Raw genomic sequence first — 20,129 nt, forward strand, 5'->3', positions numbered from 1 at the left:
AACCAATGTTCTGCTCTCTTTCGCTCTCCTTTTTTTCTTTCTTAAATGCTTACACTGTTTCAATCCATAGAAGACAACCTTACACAGAATACTTGTATTAACCAGTTAATTTGTGGCTTTCTTTTAGATTAGTGTAGGCACGGTTTGATTAATTGCAACCTGATGGGTATTCCTTTTGGATGATGTCTTGGGGTTGAACATTTGAATTTATAGTTTTAAATGTACTATAAAAATCTACATCAATCATAACTGGGCTTTAATTTCCTAAATAAATTTATAAAAAGAGATCATTGAAACTATATTCAAGATAACCGATCCTAGGTGAAAGGGTTTGAATTGCCCTCACTCATACTTGTCTTTTGCCTGGCATGCCTTGAAGTGTAGAAAAACAATGGAATTAAGACCAAATACTACATAATTAACCTGTGTAACAAAGTTAGGAGATTTTCAAAGTCTGTGTATACAGGAATAATGCATCATTTCCGGTTACATTTCAGAGAGGTATTTAGTTTAATAATTGAAGAGGTTGGCTAATACAAAAAACATTTCTATAATGAAACCATGAATTAATGTTTTTTTTTTCAACAACTAAAGAGGGTGATAAACGTAAATAAATCCTAAGAGCAAATAGACAGCCAGCCTCTCCCACTGGATAACAAAGCATTTTTCTGCCCAATGCAATCTGCAGTGGTTGAGGAAATTTAAAGGAAAAGAATAAAACTTTTGTTCATAAAATACAATTCCTCTTGTAAATTTAAAATCTAATAAAACAAGACGCAATAATATTTGCCATTCTCTCAGACAAGTCCAGCAAAATTTATACAGTAAGGTTCTTTGAAGAGCTGGTGAGAAGGTGCAACCAGTCAATCAAACTCAAAGCACAGTCAAGTCTGTCCAAATGATGCTTCAAATGTACAATTTCTGCACCGATGAGCAAACAAAAATATTTGGCAATGTACACGGAATAAAGTTGACTGGTGTCTACAGTATAACATGAGCTACAAAACATCAGAAATGTAAAAGTAGTTCACCACACTCTTCCATCCTGCAATAAAACCACACAAGAGTTGTTTCTGAACACATCCTTCGCTCTGGTTTCTACCACACACTTTAGTATCGTATGAGCAGTTAGCTGAAAACTTCCCTTTATTTCTCCCAATAGCCAAGCTGACATAAGTGAGGATGACAGTAATGGGGTGTTTGCATAGGTCTAACTGGTGGTTCTAACCACCCCCACATCCACCAGATCTCAGCGCTGCCCGGTGTAGGCACGGAACCAGGACGTAACGGAGGCCGCTGCAGAGGAGATCATGCCCCCTGCATTTCCAACTGGCTGGGACGCCTGCATGCCGCTCTGGGACAGATCCATAGGCTGGGAGGGGATGTCACAGAAGCGAGGGCTTGGAACCGTCTCCCAGTCTGTGCCCAAGTCTGTTTCTTCATCCGTCACTGCCTCGTCTCCACTCTCCTCCGCCGGGCCAGCCGCCTCTGGTTCCACAAACTCCATAGAGTCTTCCAAGTCAGCGCTCACCTCAAACGGCCCAGATCTATACAGTGAACAAGAGTGGAAAAGTTTTCTAAACATTAGTTTTCCATTATATGACACTGACCAAAGGTTTGGGGGTCTCTCTTATGCTCACCAAAGCTGCATTTATTTGATCAAAAATACAGTAAAAACAGTAATATTCTGAAATGTTATTACAATTTAAAACAACTTTTGTATTTGAATATATTTTAAAATGTAATTTTAATTTGGAATTTTCAGCATCATTACTCCAGTCTTCAGTGTCACATGATCCTTCAGAAATCATTCTAATATGCTGATTGGCTGCTCAAGAAACATTTCTAATGGTAAAAACAGTTGTGCTGCTTAATATTTGTGTCAAAACTTTTCTTTTTTCAGTATTCTTTGATGAATAAAAAGTTCAAAAGAACAGAATTTAGATGAGATTATAATTCTTTACTGTCACTTTTGATCAATTGAATGTATGTTTTGAAAAAAAGTATTAATTTCTTTAAAAAATATATCATACTGACCGCAAATTTATTGAACAGTAATAAAAAAAATCAATGGCGAATAAAATAAAATTCAGCAGCAAATAATTAGGACGAGACTTGGTTTATCTATTGGAATTTGATTGGATCATGAATAATGGACTATAACATACATCATGGACAATATAAAAGTAAATTGTTTTCACAAAGGAACAGGACAATGTAATTTCTCACCTGCCAAGTTTCTTGTTTGCTGTTGACACAAGAAACATGATATTCCTCAAAGTGTGGTGCGGATGGAGCTGCTCGCTGTCGACATGCTAAAAATCCCATCATAAACATGAGTTATGATCATAACATGACTTCTCAGATCAGAGTGGTCTCAGTTTTGAGAAGAATTTACCTGTGAGAAGCAGAGGTGCAGGATGTTGGTGTTTAGTTTGTTTACGGCACGGGTGAATCGGTAGCGGGTCAGATTGTCGCCACAGAACTCACTGTAGAAAAGACAAAACGGAACACAGGACACATTTATTTTTATATTATAATAAAATATTTTTAAAAGCAAACAAACTTGTTTCAGCTAGTTTCAGGGCAACATTTATCATTCTCATTTAGTAACTTGATCTACAAAAATAAACTAAAAAAACTATAAAGACATTTTTTTTTTTAAAGGGGTCATCCGATGCTACATGCACTTTTACAAGTTGTTTGAACTGAAATGTGTGTTGGCAGTGTGTACACAATACCCGGTTCAGACTACACGATTTACACGATAGGGTGTCATGGGGATTCGTAAACGACAATGGGCGTCGGCACGCAAGATTCCATCGTTTCAGCTCGTGTAGTGTGTCATAGTGGACATAGTGGACATGCTTCACGACATCACGACAGAAAGACTAGCATGTTTAATTTTTTTTTCCGTCATCCACGACGAGTTCGGTCACATTGGTGACGTTGACCAATAGCAGCACAGAAGCTCTTTCATACACAGGTTTCAAACATGGCGAAACGAAAGAGAGATGATGGTGCTGCTAGGTGGAATTATGAGATGGAGGAAAGGTTCGTGGAGCTGTGGCAACAGTACTCCTGCCTGTATGATGTGTCATCGAGGGACTACCACGACAAAACAGCTTCAGCAATGTTTACACTCTTGTTTTCGGAAGTCAGTCGCTAATTCCGCGTTCTCGATGACATCACGCGCGTCGTTAAAGACAGCACGCGATGAATGGTCGGGAAGCAACGTGTAGTCTGACATGTTTCTTGTCCACGACAAGTCAAGATTTTAGGAGTCAAAATCGTGTAATCTGACACAGTGACTATCGTGACCGACAAAAATATTGTATATTCTGAACCCGGCATAAAGTAAACAGTCCCTCAGAGAGGGGTTCGGAAGAGAGGGGCGGGTCAGCAGAGCTCATTAACATTTAAAGGAAAATGCTACAAAACGGCTTGCTCCGAAAAGAGCTGTTTTTGACAGGGTAAAAAGGTGTTTTTTTATGCTACCATTGAGAAATTTTAGCCAAACTATGTTACAGACTTTTCATTAAGACCCTAAAGAATCATTAAGCCCCTAAAGAATCATATCAACTTGTGGAAAATGGGCATCGGATGACCCCTTAAAATGTGTCAAAAACACGGCAAAATTACTGAGACATTAACTAAAATAAAAATACAAAAATTCAATTCAAACTATAAATAAAAACCATAATAGACAATAAACTTGCAACTGTAACCTGTTGCACAATTTATTCGGAAGGTTGACATCCAGAATATGAGACAGGATATTGACGAGCTGTGTAGCATAGCAGAGGGCGGCGCTGACGGTGTGTGCCGGGTTGATGTGGTCCAACTCTACACAAGAAAATACACAATTTTGTAAAATGAATTTGTTAAATATTTGATATTTAAAATTTTGATATATAAAAGGAACTGAAGCATTAAAACCGAATGCATTGCATTGCATATTTAGTTAACTATAACTGCACTGAAAAATAACAATGGTTGGCTGGTTGGCTGGTGTTTTAACGCCATTCCAGCTTCCTTGGTTATTTTCATAGCGAGTAACAAGCTGACAAACTATAAAAGGTTTTTTAATTTTGCTTTGGATTTAATGCTTGAGATGCACAGTAATAACCAGCGTTATTACTATCTGTACCTGGCCCCTGATTTCCACTCTTCTCCTCCACCCAGCTGTAATAGGCTGAGCAGTCTCCATTACTGGGAAGTGTGACATGTGGACCAGTGATACTGATGCTCGTCTCTCCGTTCTGATCGTCCCAGATCCAGCGGCCTGAGCTGTAGGTGATTCGCCTCGCCTCTGCGAGTTCACTGACGGTGCTGGAAGTCAGAGCAAGGTCATTTTCAGCCTCTGCTGGGTCCCTGCAAGGCAGAAACACTTAAGATGATGTTTTATGCTTTAGACACCATTTTCAAACACCAGCCTAACCAGATCAAGTTCATGATAATTTATCAATGCCAAGTGATATTAAGTAATTGCACAAAGAGTGTCCCTGGAGCAACTGAGTGTGAAGCGTCACAATCAAAGGGCACATTCATAAGCAATTATTCAGTATGATTATGGTGGGCATACCAGGTGGAAAGAAATACCCACTATCTTTAAATTTTTTGGGTCAGTAAGATTTTTTTTTTATTTTGTTGGAAAGAGTCTCTTATGCTCACCAAAGGTAACGGTTTTCTATTTGAAAGTATAACAATTGAATACATTTTAATTATTAAACATTTAAATTAATATATTTGAATATATTATACATGTAATTTATTTGTGTGATGCAAAGCTGAATTTTCAGCATCATTACTCCAGTCTTCACATGATCCTTCAGAAATCATTCTAATATACTGACTTTGTGTTGAAGAAACATTTCTTATTATTAATGTTGAAAACAGTTGTGATGCTTAATATTTTTGTGGAAATCGTGATACATTTTTTTCCAGGATTTTTTTTGATGTATAGAACGTTCAAATTATTTGAAATTACATTTTTAAAATTGTCTTTACTGTCACTTTAACGTGTCCTTGATGAATAAAAGTATTAATTTCTTTCAAAAATAAAAACCTTTAAACAGTAGTGTATTATTTTGCTGGTGTTTCAATGGTGATTGAAATCACAAGACTGTACAGGAAATATGCACACATTTTAGGCTCTATCAATCCCCACATTAAAGCTGTTCTACAAAGTAAGCAGCAAAATTATGCTGTCTTACAAGTTAACATGTTTTTGCACAAAATCCAGAATGCATTGCAACAAGCTCAGTTTAAATATTCATCCGAGGCTAGAGCACTATGTGTAGTCCGTTAATGTGCATATGTTTTAATGTTCATTCGAATATGTTTATGCTCATCTTATCTGCTCTGACCTGCTGCCCTGCTTCTCCTCCTGGATGTTGAAGATGTGAGTGGTGAGCTCCAGGATGTGCGCTCTCCGCACTTCAGCCAGGACCTCCAGCCTCCCCTGCAGCTCTTTGGATCTCTTCTCCAGAAGCTCGCCCAGACGCTGGTTATGACGCTTAATTTTGTCCCTCTTTTCCTGGTGTCGGCTGGCCCTGCGCTGCAGTCGCTGTCCTTCATCTTGGGAACGCAATAACAGTTCCCTGCCTAAGGTGAAGAAAAAGAACAGCCATGACATCAAACAAAAGATTGCTATTTTTATTTTTTGTCCTTTAACTACTGAAAGGACAATCAAAAAAGAACTCACAGAGTACCTCAATGTGATTAATGAATGTTTACACACTTTTCTCATGGGAACTTTTTTGTTGTAATACTCACCACTCTTCACTTCTTCATTGCCAGTGCAGATGGCCTCTTTGAGTTGCTGGATTTTCATCTTGCATGACATGATTTTCCACCTCTGTGTTGAACAAAATGCACAACCATGATTATGAGAACTATCTTAATAACAGGCTTATATATTTTTTTCTCATCATCTTCAAATTCAAGCACTTAAAACAAAACATGCACAAAAATACTTACAAGCTGGTCTGTCTGGACCTTCTTGTCCATGGCTTTGATGACTCTGAAACAAAAGGAGAATTCAGACTGGGTATCATCTGAACATAATGTTGAATTACGCATCTCACAACGCTGATATAATACCTCTGTTGAAGATTCTCCTTCTCATTTTTGAGCTTTTGTAGTCTTTCCAGCTTTTCTGAATACCTGATGATAGAATAGCAATACAGTGAGTAATACACAATTGCTATCTATCTATCTATCTATCTATAGAGATAGATACACGGATATAAAACAGTTAATAAAAATACTGTCACACACACACACACACACACACACAGACATAAACAATAATTAATAATGGAACTGTCACACACAAATACCGCCACAGAGTTTCTTCACAAAACTTAGCCACACAAAAGTAAGCCATGACAACACTTTTAATTAAGGACTTAAAACCTATTTATATAGCTACGTCATTGACATCTTACAAGAAATGAACGAGACCGCAGAAACTCGAACCTCTTTGTTGTCTGATAGTTTGTTTACAAAGTTAGCAGTTAGCATGCTAGGGCCATGAATTAGCAAAATACGATCTAGTGTCTTTACAAAACGCATTTAAACTCCGAAAACACTTCAAATCAAAGGGGAACATGTGCTTAAATAAAATAAATAGATGTGAAACAGCTCGATAATACTGAAAACTGTTAGCATGCTAGAGTGAGCTGTGTTAGCATACAGTGTAAATAATAATAAAAAAAAGCTATTAAAACACACCTCTCCGGATTTCTCCCGTCAAAAAACACGAAATCGCCGTTCTGAATGCAGCGGGCGCAGGTCAGTCTGCGTCTGGCCGTGTTGCAGAGCGGACATCTCTCCACGGCTACAAAGAGCCCCTCTGCATCATCCAGAGCCTCCACCATGACCGCGGCAGCAGCGCTCACGCACGCCGGTTGAAGGTGCTGCTGAGGCGGCTGGGGTCGAACGGACGTTAGGGCCTCTGATCCAGTCTCTGGATGCTCTTCACCAGGCCCCAAGGCCCGGGGTTCGCCTGATAAGGAACAAGCCATGACGATACAGGCTCTATAAAGAATAGACGCCTCTTAGAAACGGTCAATATTAGATTAACATTATCTGTAATGTTAAAATATAACCAGTAGTTCTGGTCCTAAGGTCTCTATGCCCAGCTGAGTGTAATGGGTGTCTGCCCTACGCACTGTGTCGTTTGTTTATGTATGTTTGTCACGTGTGTGGTGGTGGCGTCTCCTACAAAAAAGTTACCATGGTAACCATACTTGAATCTAAAATATCATAGTAATACAATATATTTTGCCATTGGAAAATCAAATATGGGCCCCCTTCGTTTGGTGTAAGTTTTTGATTCTTGGATATATTTATACTGCATAAATATAGTATAATTATGAAAACAGTAAAAAAAAAAAAAAATTTGTACATATGTATAAAGGAAATAAAGCTTCATTTCATTTTACTGGTTCTGCAAAAGAGAAGTCTTCAACGTTTATTTACCTGCATCAGCACGTAGCAGTTCAACATGTACAAAAGGGACAAAACATAGTCGTAACCTAAGTGGACATGTCTGCATGTGAGAGCCCACATAAGGCAAAGCTGAATATTTTAACAAGACATTTACTTTTCACAGTAAGCTTTGGAATGCTCTGTTATTTCAGCAACCCTTGCTAATGTAGACAATACATAAAAGTAAACATAGACATTAAGCAAAGTGCAATAACAAAACTTTTGATTAAATTATTGCATTCAAACCTTTCAAGGATCACTTTCAAGGATATGGATATGAGGCACATCGTTATAGACAAATATTCAGATATAGCTCATGTAAGCATAAGTGCAGCATTTCTACTGCTTCCTGAACCCTTTGAGGATGGCGTAAATATTTTCAAAGGCTTCATAGATCTCTGACCGTTCTTTCACACCTAAAAATCATAATAACATGAAGAGACCGGGTTTTAAAAACAATTTCAATGCATGGCTGCCAAATATATATTTTAAGATTGGACTAGGAATAGTTCCCCCACAAACATGCAGCTTTTCACTTCACAAGATGTTAATTGATGTACTAGAGTCGTGTGGATTACTTGTGGATTATTGTGATGTTTTTATCAGCCGTTTGGACTCTCATTCTGACGGCACCCATTCACTGCAGAGCATCCATTGGTGAGCAAGTGATGGAATGCTACATTTCTCCAAATCTGTTCTGATGAAGAAACAAACTCTTGTATGGCCTGAGGGTGAGTAAATTTTCAGCTAATTTTCAGTTTTGGGTGAACTATTCCTTTAAGATTGGACTATGTGAGATTAGACTATACTATATACCAACTATACCTGTGAGGACAACTTTTCCAGACACAAAAATCAGCAGCACAATACGTGGCTTCACCATGCGATATATCAATCCAGGAAACAACTCTGGCTCATAGCTGGAGGTAGTAAAATGGTTAAAGACAGATGTTACAAGGTCACTTATATTGTGGACCAGTAACCATCAAAGTCACTGATGACAGACAGACGCCTGTCCAGACCTGCTGAACTGCTGGTGAGTGAGGACCAGGCCTTCTAAGCGTATAGGAAGAAGCACAATTTAATAATCTAACCTTTATATAATCAAATCTTTTTTCCATTATAAGGAACGTTTTGTGGAGTTGAGTTTCCACAGATTTAAAAAAATATATATATATTCATGGAACCCAATAAAGAACATTTTGTTTTTAAGAGTGTAGCAACATTTGAAATAAAGTTCTGGGCCTATATGATGCCATTAGATGTTACAAAGAATCCCGGATACACATTCTTCACATTTTTACTGCAATTGTGGGATGATGCCTGAACTCTCTGCCACTGGGGTCATGGGAGTCATCGGGAGATTGAACTGCGAGGAGTTTTGGACAGAAATACTGGTGTCAGTATCTGCCTTTGCTGGCTTTCTCAGCCTGTGACGGCTCATCTTGTGTGCTCAGTTCATCAGGTAAGAAGCTCAGGTCCAAGTCTTCAGTGAGATCTTTCTCCTGAGAGGTTAAAGAGGACAGGAAAGAGGAATCTTGGAGCTGTGGAGCTTGACCCTGTAGGCCCAGATCCCCCTCAAAGATGTAATCAGATGAACACTTAGGAGAAAAAAAAAGTGATAAATACATTAAAGGCTTCAATTCAATCAATTGAATTTTAACACACCATATGTTGTTAGGGAGGACCAAATAAATACATTTGACTAGGACATTTATCTATGCCTTCATAGTTTTTTTTTCTCATTTCTGTAGTAAGGTTTCAAATGTATTTATTCCTGTATTTATTTATTTCATATTTCCTCATAAATATGTTGATTTTCTTATTTATAACTACTTAATTTGTGTTATAAGAACATGTAGACTAGAGTGCAGCTAACAAAGACTTAACATTTCAGCTATTTATTTTACAACTTACAACAATAGTCTGGTCAAAGTAATTTTAGAGAGCTGCCTCCTCATACATGCTCCTTAAAGGGATAGTTCACTCAAGAATGAAAATTCTGTCATCATTTACTCACCCTCATGTCGTGAGTTTGCTTTCTTATGTTGAACACAAAAGAAGATATTTTGAAGATTGCTGGTAATCAAACAGTTGGTGGTTGCCACTGACTTCCATAGTATTTTTTTTCCTACTATGGAAGTCAATGGCAACCACCAACTGTTTGATTACCAGCAATCTTCAAAATATCTTCTTTTATGTTCAACATAAGAAAGCAACTCATACAGGTTTGGAACGACATGAGGGTGAGTAAATGATGACAGAATTTTCATTTTTGGGTGAACTATCCCTTTAAGGTCCATTGGAAGAAAACAGATGTACAAAAAAACCTAATTGGCGTCAAGTGTGAAGCTACTCACAAAGGCGTGACAAATCATGTCATCAAAACTAAGGAGTTACTTCTCTTTAGTAGGCTCAAATAAAATATATTTTATATAATTACAATTATATTTTTGTTGCATTTTTGCGCTAACAAAATAACACAACGTTACTTAAAAAAATAAATATATTTTCCTGTAGTGCAGTCTCCGGCCAGTAGAGGGAGACAGACACAACGCTGTAAACAGTCACATTTGCGCATGTACGGAAGACAAATGTCATAACATTAACAACTGTTAAACGTCTGAGAGTTTTATTTTTTCAGAATTTCCACAGAAATCTTATAAATGAGGTATAAATCTTATACTGTATATGAGGTAGCCTAATTTTAAAAGTGTGAATTCTAGACATGGAAAAGTCATGGAAATTAATAAAATCGTAAAATGCCATGGGTATTTTAATAATACATTTTTCTAGGTAGGTCAAGCTCTTAAATATGTTCTTGTAAAAAATTGTGGAGTCCTTGACAAACGCTGTTGGATGTTGAGATGTGCATGTACATTTTTAGTGATCTAGAATAAATATTGCAATAAACAATGCAGTTTAACATGTAATAAATACAGTTTTATTTGACTTCTCTGAGAAAGAGATTTCAGGTGACAGATTGTATAAACAGAGAGAATAGAAACACTTGACTTCGGTTTGGAGCAAAAGGTAAGACAAAGTCACAAGTTTCCAAAAGAAACGGTCTTAGAAAGCACTGGTCCATCTGTAATGCTAAAATACATCTTGATCAATTGACCATAGGTTAGATGAAAGCAGAGCTGGTCACCACAGAGAGATAGCACTGAAAGCAGAAGGTTTGCATGATTGTTCATGAGGAGCAGGTCAAGCGTACAACCATGCATTCTAGTTCAGGAAGCGAGCCCACCCTAAATTCTGCTTTTCTTCATGCATGTGCGGTGTATTCATGCTGATTCTCACATATTACTTTTGTTACTGATGCAGTCTTATTGTACGGTTTTCATTTCTGCTACATCACCGAAGCCCACTAGCTAGCTAAATAAAGTCCGTTTGGGCTTACGTTAATTATTTTTATCTCATGCATTTTCAGTCTTGCTTAAGAGATGACAAATAAGAGCTTTTGCTGCATACTAGAATGGGTGTAAATAAATCTATTTCACTACAAGACTGCCAGTGCAATCTGCCATTGGTGAAAAGGGGTAACAGTTGGGTAAAAATTAGCATTGTTTTTGCAATTGCTCATTTTGCATCTTTCATTGTTAATACATTTGTCAGAACAGTTTGATAGAATGTTACAAGAGGTGGAACTAAGCATCAAGTCAATAAATACAATTTGTGCATCTCAGACACCAGGCAAGTTGCAGCTGAACTAGTTGCAGTGTTGACTTAAGCTGGGTGTACACTGTGCAATTTTGTAAAATTCAGATCATACAATATGACACCAGTGAGATGCTGGATAAAAGGCCATGGCGACTGTGTGACATCAACTGTATTTTATGGCTGTATGATATAAATCTTTGGTCACCACTGACGGCATCAACTAGGTGTTTAGATTATCAATCGTGTCATGTTCTGACATTTTCATTCACAAAGAGCATGTCATCTTAAGCAATCAAATACTGTCAATTTGGCCTGTCGACAAAAACAATCTTTTAACATCCCCAAATCGTACAGTGTGCACCTGGCTTTAGCTTGGATTTGTATCAGTAGAAGAGCTGGACACTATAAAACATGTGCAGGTCCATCTATATAAGAAGGTACAGTACACTTAACATAATATGCCATCATTTTGAATCAAGCTTAACGACAAAAAAGTGCCTTACTTTACATTATCAATATTACTACAGAAAAGAAGAGTTGTTTCAAGCAGAGGTCAGAGAGGCAACACCTCAACCTAGTTAGCAAGGGATTGTGGGAAAGACTGTGGATTACAGAGTGACTGTTTTGTTTAGCTCTTGGGAAAATAACAGAGCACATCACGTAACAATAAAACATACCTTTAAAGGGGTCATATGATTTTTAGCAGCATCATATGACCCCTTTAAGAAGTCATAATTGGAAAACAGTCCGAAATAAAGTTTTTCTGTAAAAATGCTTTTCAGGATAAGGGAATTTTCAAAACCAAAGTTCTGTAAACCGTTCTCAAAATTTGTGCACAAAAGTTCAACAAACTTTATCTACTTGGCTATTGCAACTCCGTCAGTATCACCAGAATGATCAATTCAGTTCAGTGGTTTTTATGGCAGTTTTGTTTTGTTTCTGTCACCATATGTAACCTAGAATTAATCAATTAGAGGTGGACAACATCCAAATATCACTGATCATTTTGATATATAACCTGCTTGAATAACAAAAGCCGGATTCATTCCTTCAAGCAAATTGCTGGTCAAGATTAAGGCACCAGTATCCATGAGACAGTTACCATTCAAGTACAAAAAAGTCAAATAAAACAAAATAAAATCTTCCTTCAAAATCCCCCCAATTTTCTTCTCTGGCACCCAACTGACTCTGCTGGCCATCAGGACATTGACATTATACAACAAACAAACGTTGAAGAGCCCCTGTGCGACTCATTGACCTATCACAGAATAAATATGCACCCCAGTGTCCCAATTCAACTTGAAAGTATCAGCACAAACACAACATACAGTATAAAAATCATTCCATAATAAAAGGTAAAAGTGAGACAAATCTGCCTTGCTGACTTCCAGGGATACCGGTCCCTTTGTAAGAGAGCATCGAGAATTTTTAAAAAATATTAAACACGTTCAAATAAATGGCGCTTGCTGGAGATTCCTCTCAACAACAGTTTGTTTTTACACATGACAGAATACTGTATCCATATAAAATTGCTTATTCGTCTTTTAAGACGATAACCACTGAATCTATTTTGTTGTACCATGCAGTCAACAAAAAACATGTAACCAATTACTCTCCCTGATGCCGTGTAGGTCATTCGAAAGTTACCCTGGGCGAAACTATCCGGATACGTTTTAGTAGCAGGGCACAGAATTTTGCAAAGAGGTGAGAAAAGTCAGGGGTGTGTTGCTACCATAGTAGCATGCTAAAACAGGGAGGTAGGATAGTGGCATTTCTCTTTATTAAAAGCTCCTCGCTATCTAAAACAGTCTGCTGTGCAGTCTCATGGCTTGGTATCCTGTTAGAAATCATAGAAATCAGATTTTGTTGTCCATCCTCTTTTCCACTGCGCTGAGCAGCAGTTTGGAGTACTGCTCTAATAGGGCAAGTGTCCTGTCGTCACCTAATGTTGCATCACTGTTAGCTAATGTGCGCACAGTGCAAGTGCTGGGAGATCTTGAAGGAGTGCATGGTGGCAGGCAATTCAGCTCGTCTCTCATCGCCTCAAATGCTTCGGCCAGCACACGTGCCATTTCCTGCTGCTCTTCACTGGAGTCAGTGGAGTTGCTTAACTACAAGAAAGCACACACATATGCAAAGTTAGATTCAAGTCGCCCACACAAAACAGTTTAGGCAGACGTGTGGGCTGAAGCGCAGCCTACTATACAATTACATGTGTATGTGGCCAAATGATAACCTACCATTTTGTAGAGCTGGGAGGCTCTTTTAAAACTGCTCTGCAATTCATTGGCAACCAGCCTACAAGAATCCACACTGAGAGATGTGTCTGCAGAGGAGAAATCAAGCTGTTAGATTCATACTGTGTCTTAAAATGAGCTGAGCAACAAAAACATACAACTGTGACTGAGCATACAATGAAAAGTAAATCTGAGAACTATAAGGCATGGAAAATGATTTAGTGCAGTGGTACTCAGCAGAAAAGATTTACAGAATAACATGGATTAACACCATTTGTTGTTCCTAGAACAACATCCCAATTAACCAAGAACAACCCTAACCCTAACATTAAAACCAGAGGGAAATGATTAATCATAAGAATACTGTTGCAGGACCATATCCTAAAGACCAGAGGTTAATGATTGGTTGGTATGAATGTTGTTCCAGGTCCAATCCTGCTCTTGGAGGGCACCTTTCCACACCTGAACCAGTTAATCAAGGTTTTCAGGATCACTAGAAACCTCCAGGCAGGTGTGATGGCGCTAAACCCTGCAGGAGAGCGGGCCCCCAGGAGATTGGACACCCTTGCCTTAACCTAATCCTACCCTAGAAATGATCAGTTGATATCATGTTGTTCCTGGCTAGAAATTTAAAATCGGAGGACAATAATTGGTTGCTAGGAATGTTCCAACAAATGATGTTGATCCAAAAAGCTTCTACTAGTGTAAATCATGTTAATGCTTTGAGGATAATCCATTTATTTGGATTAATAGAGAATGTTTTTAGTGAGCAAAATACGTATGTCAAATAAATGGCCCCTTAACTGGTTGAGTACCACTGGATTAGAGGACGGATGTTACAGCAAGTGTTAGTAAGAGCATGCCTCACCCTGCAGGTGGTAATAGTTAATGGGTGGAGAGGGTGAAGAAGAGATGAAAGATGTGATGGTGGAGGTGGAGGATGAGAGAGGCCAGAGCCCTTTAGTAAAGAAGTGTTTAGACTGCCCAAGCCGTAGCAGAACAGAAGATGCAACGAGGGAAGACTGATGTCCTAGCAAACCTGAGTCTTGAGATCCTGAGGAAGACTGAAGCACACTTAGGCTGCACTGGCTCATGGGAGGGCACTCAGCCTCGGAGGTATCCTCTTTTCTTGGCTCTGTATGCGAGTGGAGTTCACCTTCCGTTAAGTTCTTGGTCTGGCTGGGAACAAGAACCATACTAAGCTCAATCTGGTCTGGGGTTTCAGATGTGTTCAAACAAACAGCTGTGACTGGCTGTACAATGCTGTTGGGCAGGTGAACTGCTCCAGGATTTGAAGAGGGAGTGGTTGGAGTTCTACTTGAGGGCTCCTTTTCCTTTTGTGCAAGTTTGAGGGTCTTGCTGCATGGCGAGAGGGAAGATAACAAAGGTTTATCTGGAAGAGGATTGGGAATATCTATATGGAGCAGTGGTCGAGCACTGCCAGTCAGTTTGACCTGGAGACCTCTAGAGGAAGAGTTTCCAGTTGAGCCAGCACTCAGCGTGGGTATCACTGCTGCATAGGGGCCTGGAAATGGGGATGCCGAAGTATTAGGGGATGAGACCTGGGCAACAGGAGTGGTGGGCTTGCTTTGGGAGGCACTCTGAGGGTTGGAAGAGTTAGAACTTGAGCCCCGGTGTAGGTCTGAAGATCCTGTGTCTTCTAGTTCTACCACATTCAAGTTGTCACCCATGGAAACAGAGCGAGTCATCTTGGCCATGGAGCTAGTGGTAGGACTCATATAGGAACGGGATCTGGACTTGGTAGGTGTGGTGATGTCCCTTGGCAGGGTAGTTGTAGGGCTGGTGAGCGGGACGGTGGGAAGGGAACGCCGTGGTCTTTGCATCTGTGGGTGGTCTGGGGTCTGGGGCTGTGGGTGGACTTCTTTAGAAGGACGACTGGATGTCTGGACCATGTCCGCTGATCAGAAGAGGGATGGAACAGATGATTAATGTGAGAAAACAAGACAAGCCCCGTGGAGCAAATAATGCATAACAGAATGTGAAATACTCCATATCACCATATTCATTAGCACAAGCTCATGGATGATTTACCCTCTGAGGAGATGTTGTGGATAGACTGAGCTTTCCTCATGCCTGCAGAACTGTTGTGACTTGCGGCAGCTTTAGCGACAGGGCTGATCAGTCTGCGGGAATCCATGACGGGTGTGCGTTTCTTCTGGATTAAACGCTGACCTGTTGTCCTCTCAGTGCCGTGGGATTCCTGCTGTTTGCCTGGACTCTTATTCTCCATGAGGGGCCGCACCTCTGAGATAAGTGGCTGTACAGCTCCACTGGTGGTTTTAATGTCACTGCTTTTGTTTGAGGGGAATGGGAATGCAGTTCTGGTAAAGAAAGGGCAGAGTTAGGTTTTCTCCTCAGAAGTCTAAATGTCATTGGGAATAGAAGTCATGGTTAGAAGGGATTTGGTCAAAGGGTGACTGTTTCTTACCTGCTTGGGGAGTTCTGAGAGAGGAACTTCGATGACATGCTGTCAGAGATATTTGGAGTTACTCCGGGTGGACTTGCTGCCAAAGAAAAAGAGTCTGAGAGCTTACATTAAAGAAAAATCTGTTAAGAAAATTGTGAACATGTACAGTACAAACGCCCTACCAGTGTTGTTGAGGTCTGACAGGTTTGCAAAGTGCCTTTTGAGAAAGGCCTCCTGGTCTGGGGTCTGAGGTATAGGAGTCTGAACCTCATTCTTCCTCAGGCTGTCCTCCTCTTCTTCATCAAGATCTTCCATATCCAGTTCTGATGAGTTTCCATCTACACTCAGTGGCTCGGTTGGTTCAGAGTCTACAGCAAACACACAGAAATATACACTTATCTCATCAAGGACCCATTGCAATTACTGAAATGATTGTGTGAGTCTGCTAGTTTAGTTTTTTAGTACCTTCTCCAGGGTGTTCGGGGCTGGAGAGATGACTGCTGGAATACTCCATTGAGCAGGCGCTGTCTGGACTCTGCTTCTCAGGACAAGTGTTCACTTTAGCACATCTCACTCCATGGGGCAACTTTTTCACTTGATACTCACTATGCACAAACAAAGAGAAGAGAGCAGACAAGTTTTTGAGGATCATCTCAAAATGGTGCTTTAGATCATTTTATGAATTCTAACTGACCAATTAAAAAATGAAATTTCCGTCATCATTTACTCACCCTCATGTTGTTCCAAACCTGTATCACTTTTTTTCTTCTGAGAAACATCAAAGATATTTTGACAAATGTTTTCCAATGGTTCCCAACTTTCATTTCATTTCATTTATTTATTTAACCAGGAAGAGACTCACTGAGATTAAAATCTCTTTTCCAGGAGTGTCCTGGCCAAGATAGGCAGCCGAGTTTGCATATACAAATAAACAACGTAGTTACAACATACATTACAAAACCAACATATAACCGGTTAAAAACAATTACACACCATTAAGTTGCTCTCAAGATTACATAATAAAGACTTAAAATAATTATAAGACACCAAGTTTTGTAACTTCATCTCCTTTTGAAGAAGATTCCAATCTGAAGCTGCAGCATATTTAAAAGAGGTTTTACCAAGCTCAGTTCTGACAAAAGGTATACAGAGATTGTAAATTGATTGAGAACGCAATGAATGATTTCCAATTAAAGTCCTTTGTATAAAACAACAGAGATACTTTGGCAAATAACCCAAAATTGCCTTATATATCAACAAATGCCAGTGCATTTTTCTCCGTATTCTCAAGGAAGGCCATGCAACTCTTTCATATAAATCACAATGATGAGTTGAAAATTTACAATCAGTAATAAATCTCAGAGCACCATGGTACAAAGCATCCAAGTAAGAAAGAAGGTAAGAGGGGGCATGCTGGTAAACCACATCCCCATATTCGAGAATCGGTAAAAATGCAGCGGACACTAGTTTTTTCCTCACCTTAAATGGGAAACATGACTTATTTCTAAAGAAAAACCCTAACTTCTGCTTTAATTTTTTACTCAGATACTTAATATGTGGACCAAAACGTAATTTGTTATCAATGATAATACCCAGATATTTGTACTCTGACACTGAGGTAATTTGGCTCCCCTGAGAAGTTTGAAGGACAACAGAGTTCTCTAAAGAAGTTCTAGAATTTGAAAATAGCATACATTTAGTTTTTTCAACATTTAAAACCAACTTCAAAGCATGAAACCTGTTTTGGATAATATCAAAAACAGACTGTAATGCAGCCACAGATTGTTGTTTAGAGGGAGCTGAACAGTATACAATAGTATCATCTGCGTAAAAATGGAACCGTGCTTTATCAATATTAAAATCAAGGCAATTTATATATATACTGAATAATAATGGTCCCAACACAGATCCTTGCGGAACTCCCTTGACAACCTCTAAAAGGTCTGACTGAACACCTTCCACCTGGACACATTGGGTTCTACCCTTTAAATAAGCAGTGAACCATAAAATAACATGTTCTGATAGTCCTACCCATCTAAGCCTATCTAATAATATGTTGTGATCCACAGTATCGAAGGCCTTTGATAAGTCAATAAAAAGACATGCACAATGTTGTTTATTATCTAATGACTCCACGATATCATTTAAAACTTTTAAGGTGGCTGTAGTAGTACTATGTCCTTTACGGAAACCAGACTGATTATTAGACAAAATGTTATGACCATTTAAATACTGTGTCAACTGTTTACTAACTAGATTTTCCAAAAGTTTTGAGAGAATACAGAGCTTAGATATAGGTCTATAATTATCCATTAAGGAAAGATCACCCCCTTTTGACAGAGGAACAACAAATGCTGATTTCCAGATCTTAGGAATTGTATTAGTTATTAATGAAAGATTAAAAAGATATGTCAATGAAGGAGAAATAAAATCAGCCGCTAGTTTTAAAAACAGCGGAGCAATATGATCAGGACCGGGCGATTTATTCACATTTAATTCTTTTAAAGCAGAACAAACATCAGAGAGAGGAATTTGTTGGAAAACAAACTCTCTTGTCCATAAGTTATGTTCAGCTTCAAGAAATTCTAAATCAGAAGTCATATCATTACTTATTGGAAATAAAGACCCTGATACAATAAAGTGACTGTTAAAACTATTAAGCATTTGCTTTTTATCTGTAATTTTAGTAGAGTCTGTCAATATACAAGGGGGAAGCTCTGTAAATGTTTTGTTACCGGTTAGGACTTTAATATTCTTCCACAGCTTCCTAGGATTTGTCAGATTTTCTGTAGTTTTGTCAAGAAAGTAATCGGATTTAGACTTTCTAATCACTACTGTACACTTATTACGAAGCTGCTTAAAATGTAGCCAGTCAGAATTTAAATGTGTTTGTCTGGCCTTAGCCCATGCTGCATCACGCTCTTGGATAAGATCATATAGGGCAGTTGAAAACCAAGGATTGTCCCGGTGTTTAACTCTATGTTTTCTCAAAGGTGCGTGCTTATTAATAATTGGCATAAAACTATTATAAAAATAGTCCCAAGCACAATCCACATCTGGAATTAAAGTAATTTTATCCCAATCAATTTGAGCAAGATCATATAAAAAAGATTGCTCATTAAAATATTTCATAAAACGCCTAGTTATAATTCTCGGATTCTGCTTTGGTAGCTTTGTATCTCTGGCTACTGCCACAACACAGTGGTCACTGATATCATTTGCAAATACAGAAGCTGAAGAATATTTATGCGGAGCATTTGTAAAAATAAGATCTATTAATGTAGATTTTTCTGGGAATTTCAAATTAGGCCTAGTGGGTGTATTTACCAATTGAAAAAGATTATGACTATCACAAAACAATTTAAAATCATCAGATATTGAGTGCGTCCAATTAAGATTAAAATCACCCATTAAGATCAGTTCCTTGTAATTCAAAGAGGCCAATGAATGCATCATAGAATGTAAAACACAGCTAGAAGCTGAAGGAGGTCTGTAACAACCAGCTAAAGTGAGCTGAAGGGTCTTAGACACAGAAAGATTTAAAGCTAATAGTTCATACTGTTTAGCTATTGACACTGAAAGTATTAATGATGCCTCAAGATGTTCTTTGACATAAATTGCTACCCCCCCACCCCTTTTTAACCTATCTACTCTAAAAACCTTATAACCAGTAATACTAATGTCGTTATCTGTGATAGATTTATTGAGCCAAGATTCAGATATGACTATAACATCCGCATTTGTATTTTCAGCCCAAATATACACCATATCCAACTTAGGCAACAGACTACGGACATTTAAATGTATAAAACCCAATCCAGACCTTGATCTCAACTCGACTGGTGTAGTAAAGTTTGAAGCAACATGAGGACCTGGGTTTGGAGATACGTTCCCAGACATTAATAACATTATTACTATTAAACTCCTTCGTTTAACGGAGTTACTCACTCTAATTCTAGTCATCGGCCCCAAACAAAAAAATATATTAAGCGTACAATAATTTACCTCCCTAGATAAAGCGCATCTCAAAAAACCAAAATACATAAAATTCACGGGGTACAACATCCCATTATATTGTTCAAAAATTTCTTCAAAGTATCTTTGGGTTCCACAGAAGAGAGAAACTCACAGGTTTGGAACCAAGTGTGGGTGAGTAAATGATGACATAATTTCTGTTTTTGAGTGGAGTATCCTTTTTAAAGATAGTTTGTGTGAAATGATCAGAAATGTTGGGTTGCCAGAAATAATCAATGTATACTGAATATTTACACAAACAGTGTAAATAAAAAGTAAAATTTGTTTTA

At 38.4% G+C, this 20,129-nt stretch overlaps 2 protein-coding genes across 2 annotated transcripts in view; both read right to left on the minus strand.

The window, feature by feature from the left end:
• Nucleotides 1-480: 480 nt before the first annotated feature.
• LOC107725713 (beclin 1-associated autophagy-related key regulator-like) lies at nt 481-7,208 on the minus strand. The gene is made up of 10 exons (XM_016535093.1): nt 6,739-7,208; nt 6,106-6,168; nt 5,983-6,025; nt 5,779-5,860; nt 5,370-5,607; nt 4,151-4,374; nt 3,729-3,846; nt 2,399-2,489; nt 2,230-2,315; nt 481-1,547 (listed from the first exon to the last, which is right to left on the minus strand). Exons 1-10 carry the CDS (start codon nt 7,029-7,031, stop codon nt 1,250-1,252), a joined length of 1,536 nt encoding a protein of 511 aa, XP_016390579.1. The 5' UTR covers nt 7,032-7,208; the 3' UTR covers nt 481-1,249.
• Nucleotides 7,209-11,862: 4,654 nt separating this feature from the next.
• LOC107725721 (mitogen-activated protein kinase-binding protein 1-like) overlaps nt 11,863-20,129 on the minus strand; it is a 31,615-nt gene continuing 23,348 nt past the window's right edge. Inside the window, exons 22-28 of the mRNA XM_016535104.1 lie at nt 16,291-16,430; nt 16,008-16,193; nt 15,847-15,922; nt 15,450-15,739; nt 14,266-15,315; nt 13,401-13,486; nt 11,863-13,271 (exon numbers count right to left, since the gene is read on the minus strand). Coding sequence (XP_016390590.1) covers nt 13,017-13,271; nt 13,401-13,486; nt 14,266-15,315; nt 15,450-15,739; nt 15,847-15,922; nt 16,008-16,193; nt 16,291-16,430 — 2,083 coding nt within the window. The 3' untranslated portion in view covers nt 11,863-13,016. The remainder of the gene's footprint in view (nt 13,272-13,400; nt 13,487-14,265; nt 15,316-15,449; nt 15,740-15,846; nt 15,923-16,007; nt 16,194-16,290; nt 16,431-20,129) is intronic.

The sequence above is a fragment of the Sinocyclocheilus rhinocerous genome, unplaced genomic scaffold (genome assembly GCF_001515625.1).
Source record: "Sinocyclocheilus rhinocerous isolate Xijiao unplaced genomic scaffold, SAMN03320098_v1.1 scaffold1004, whole genome shotgun sequence".
NCBI lineage: Eukaryota > Metazoa > Chordata > Actinopteri > Cypriniformes > Cyprinidae > Sinocyclocheilus > Sinocyclocheilus rhinocerous.

Excerpts from the sequence above, each read along its gene's own strand:
- LOC107725713 (XM_016535093.1), bottom strand. The coding sequence starts at position 7,031 with ATGGCTTGTTCCTTATCAGGCGAACCCCGGGCCTTGGGGCCTGGTGAA. Across the intron at positions 4,375-5,369 it reads GAGGAGAAGCAGGGCAGCAG|GGACCCAGCAGAGGCTGAAA; the intron begins GTCAGAGCAGAT and ends TCTGCCTTGCAG. Across the intron at positions 3,847-4,150 it reads GAGTGGAAATCAGGGGCCAG|AGTTGGACCACATCAACCCG; the intron begins GTACAGATAGTA and ends TTTCTTGTGTAG.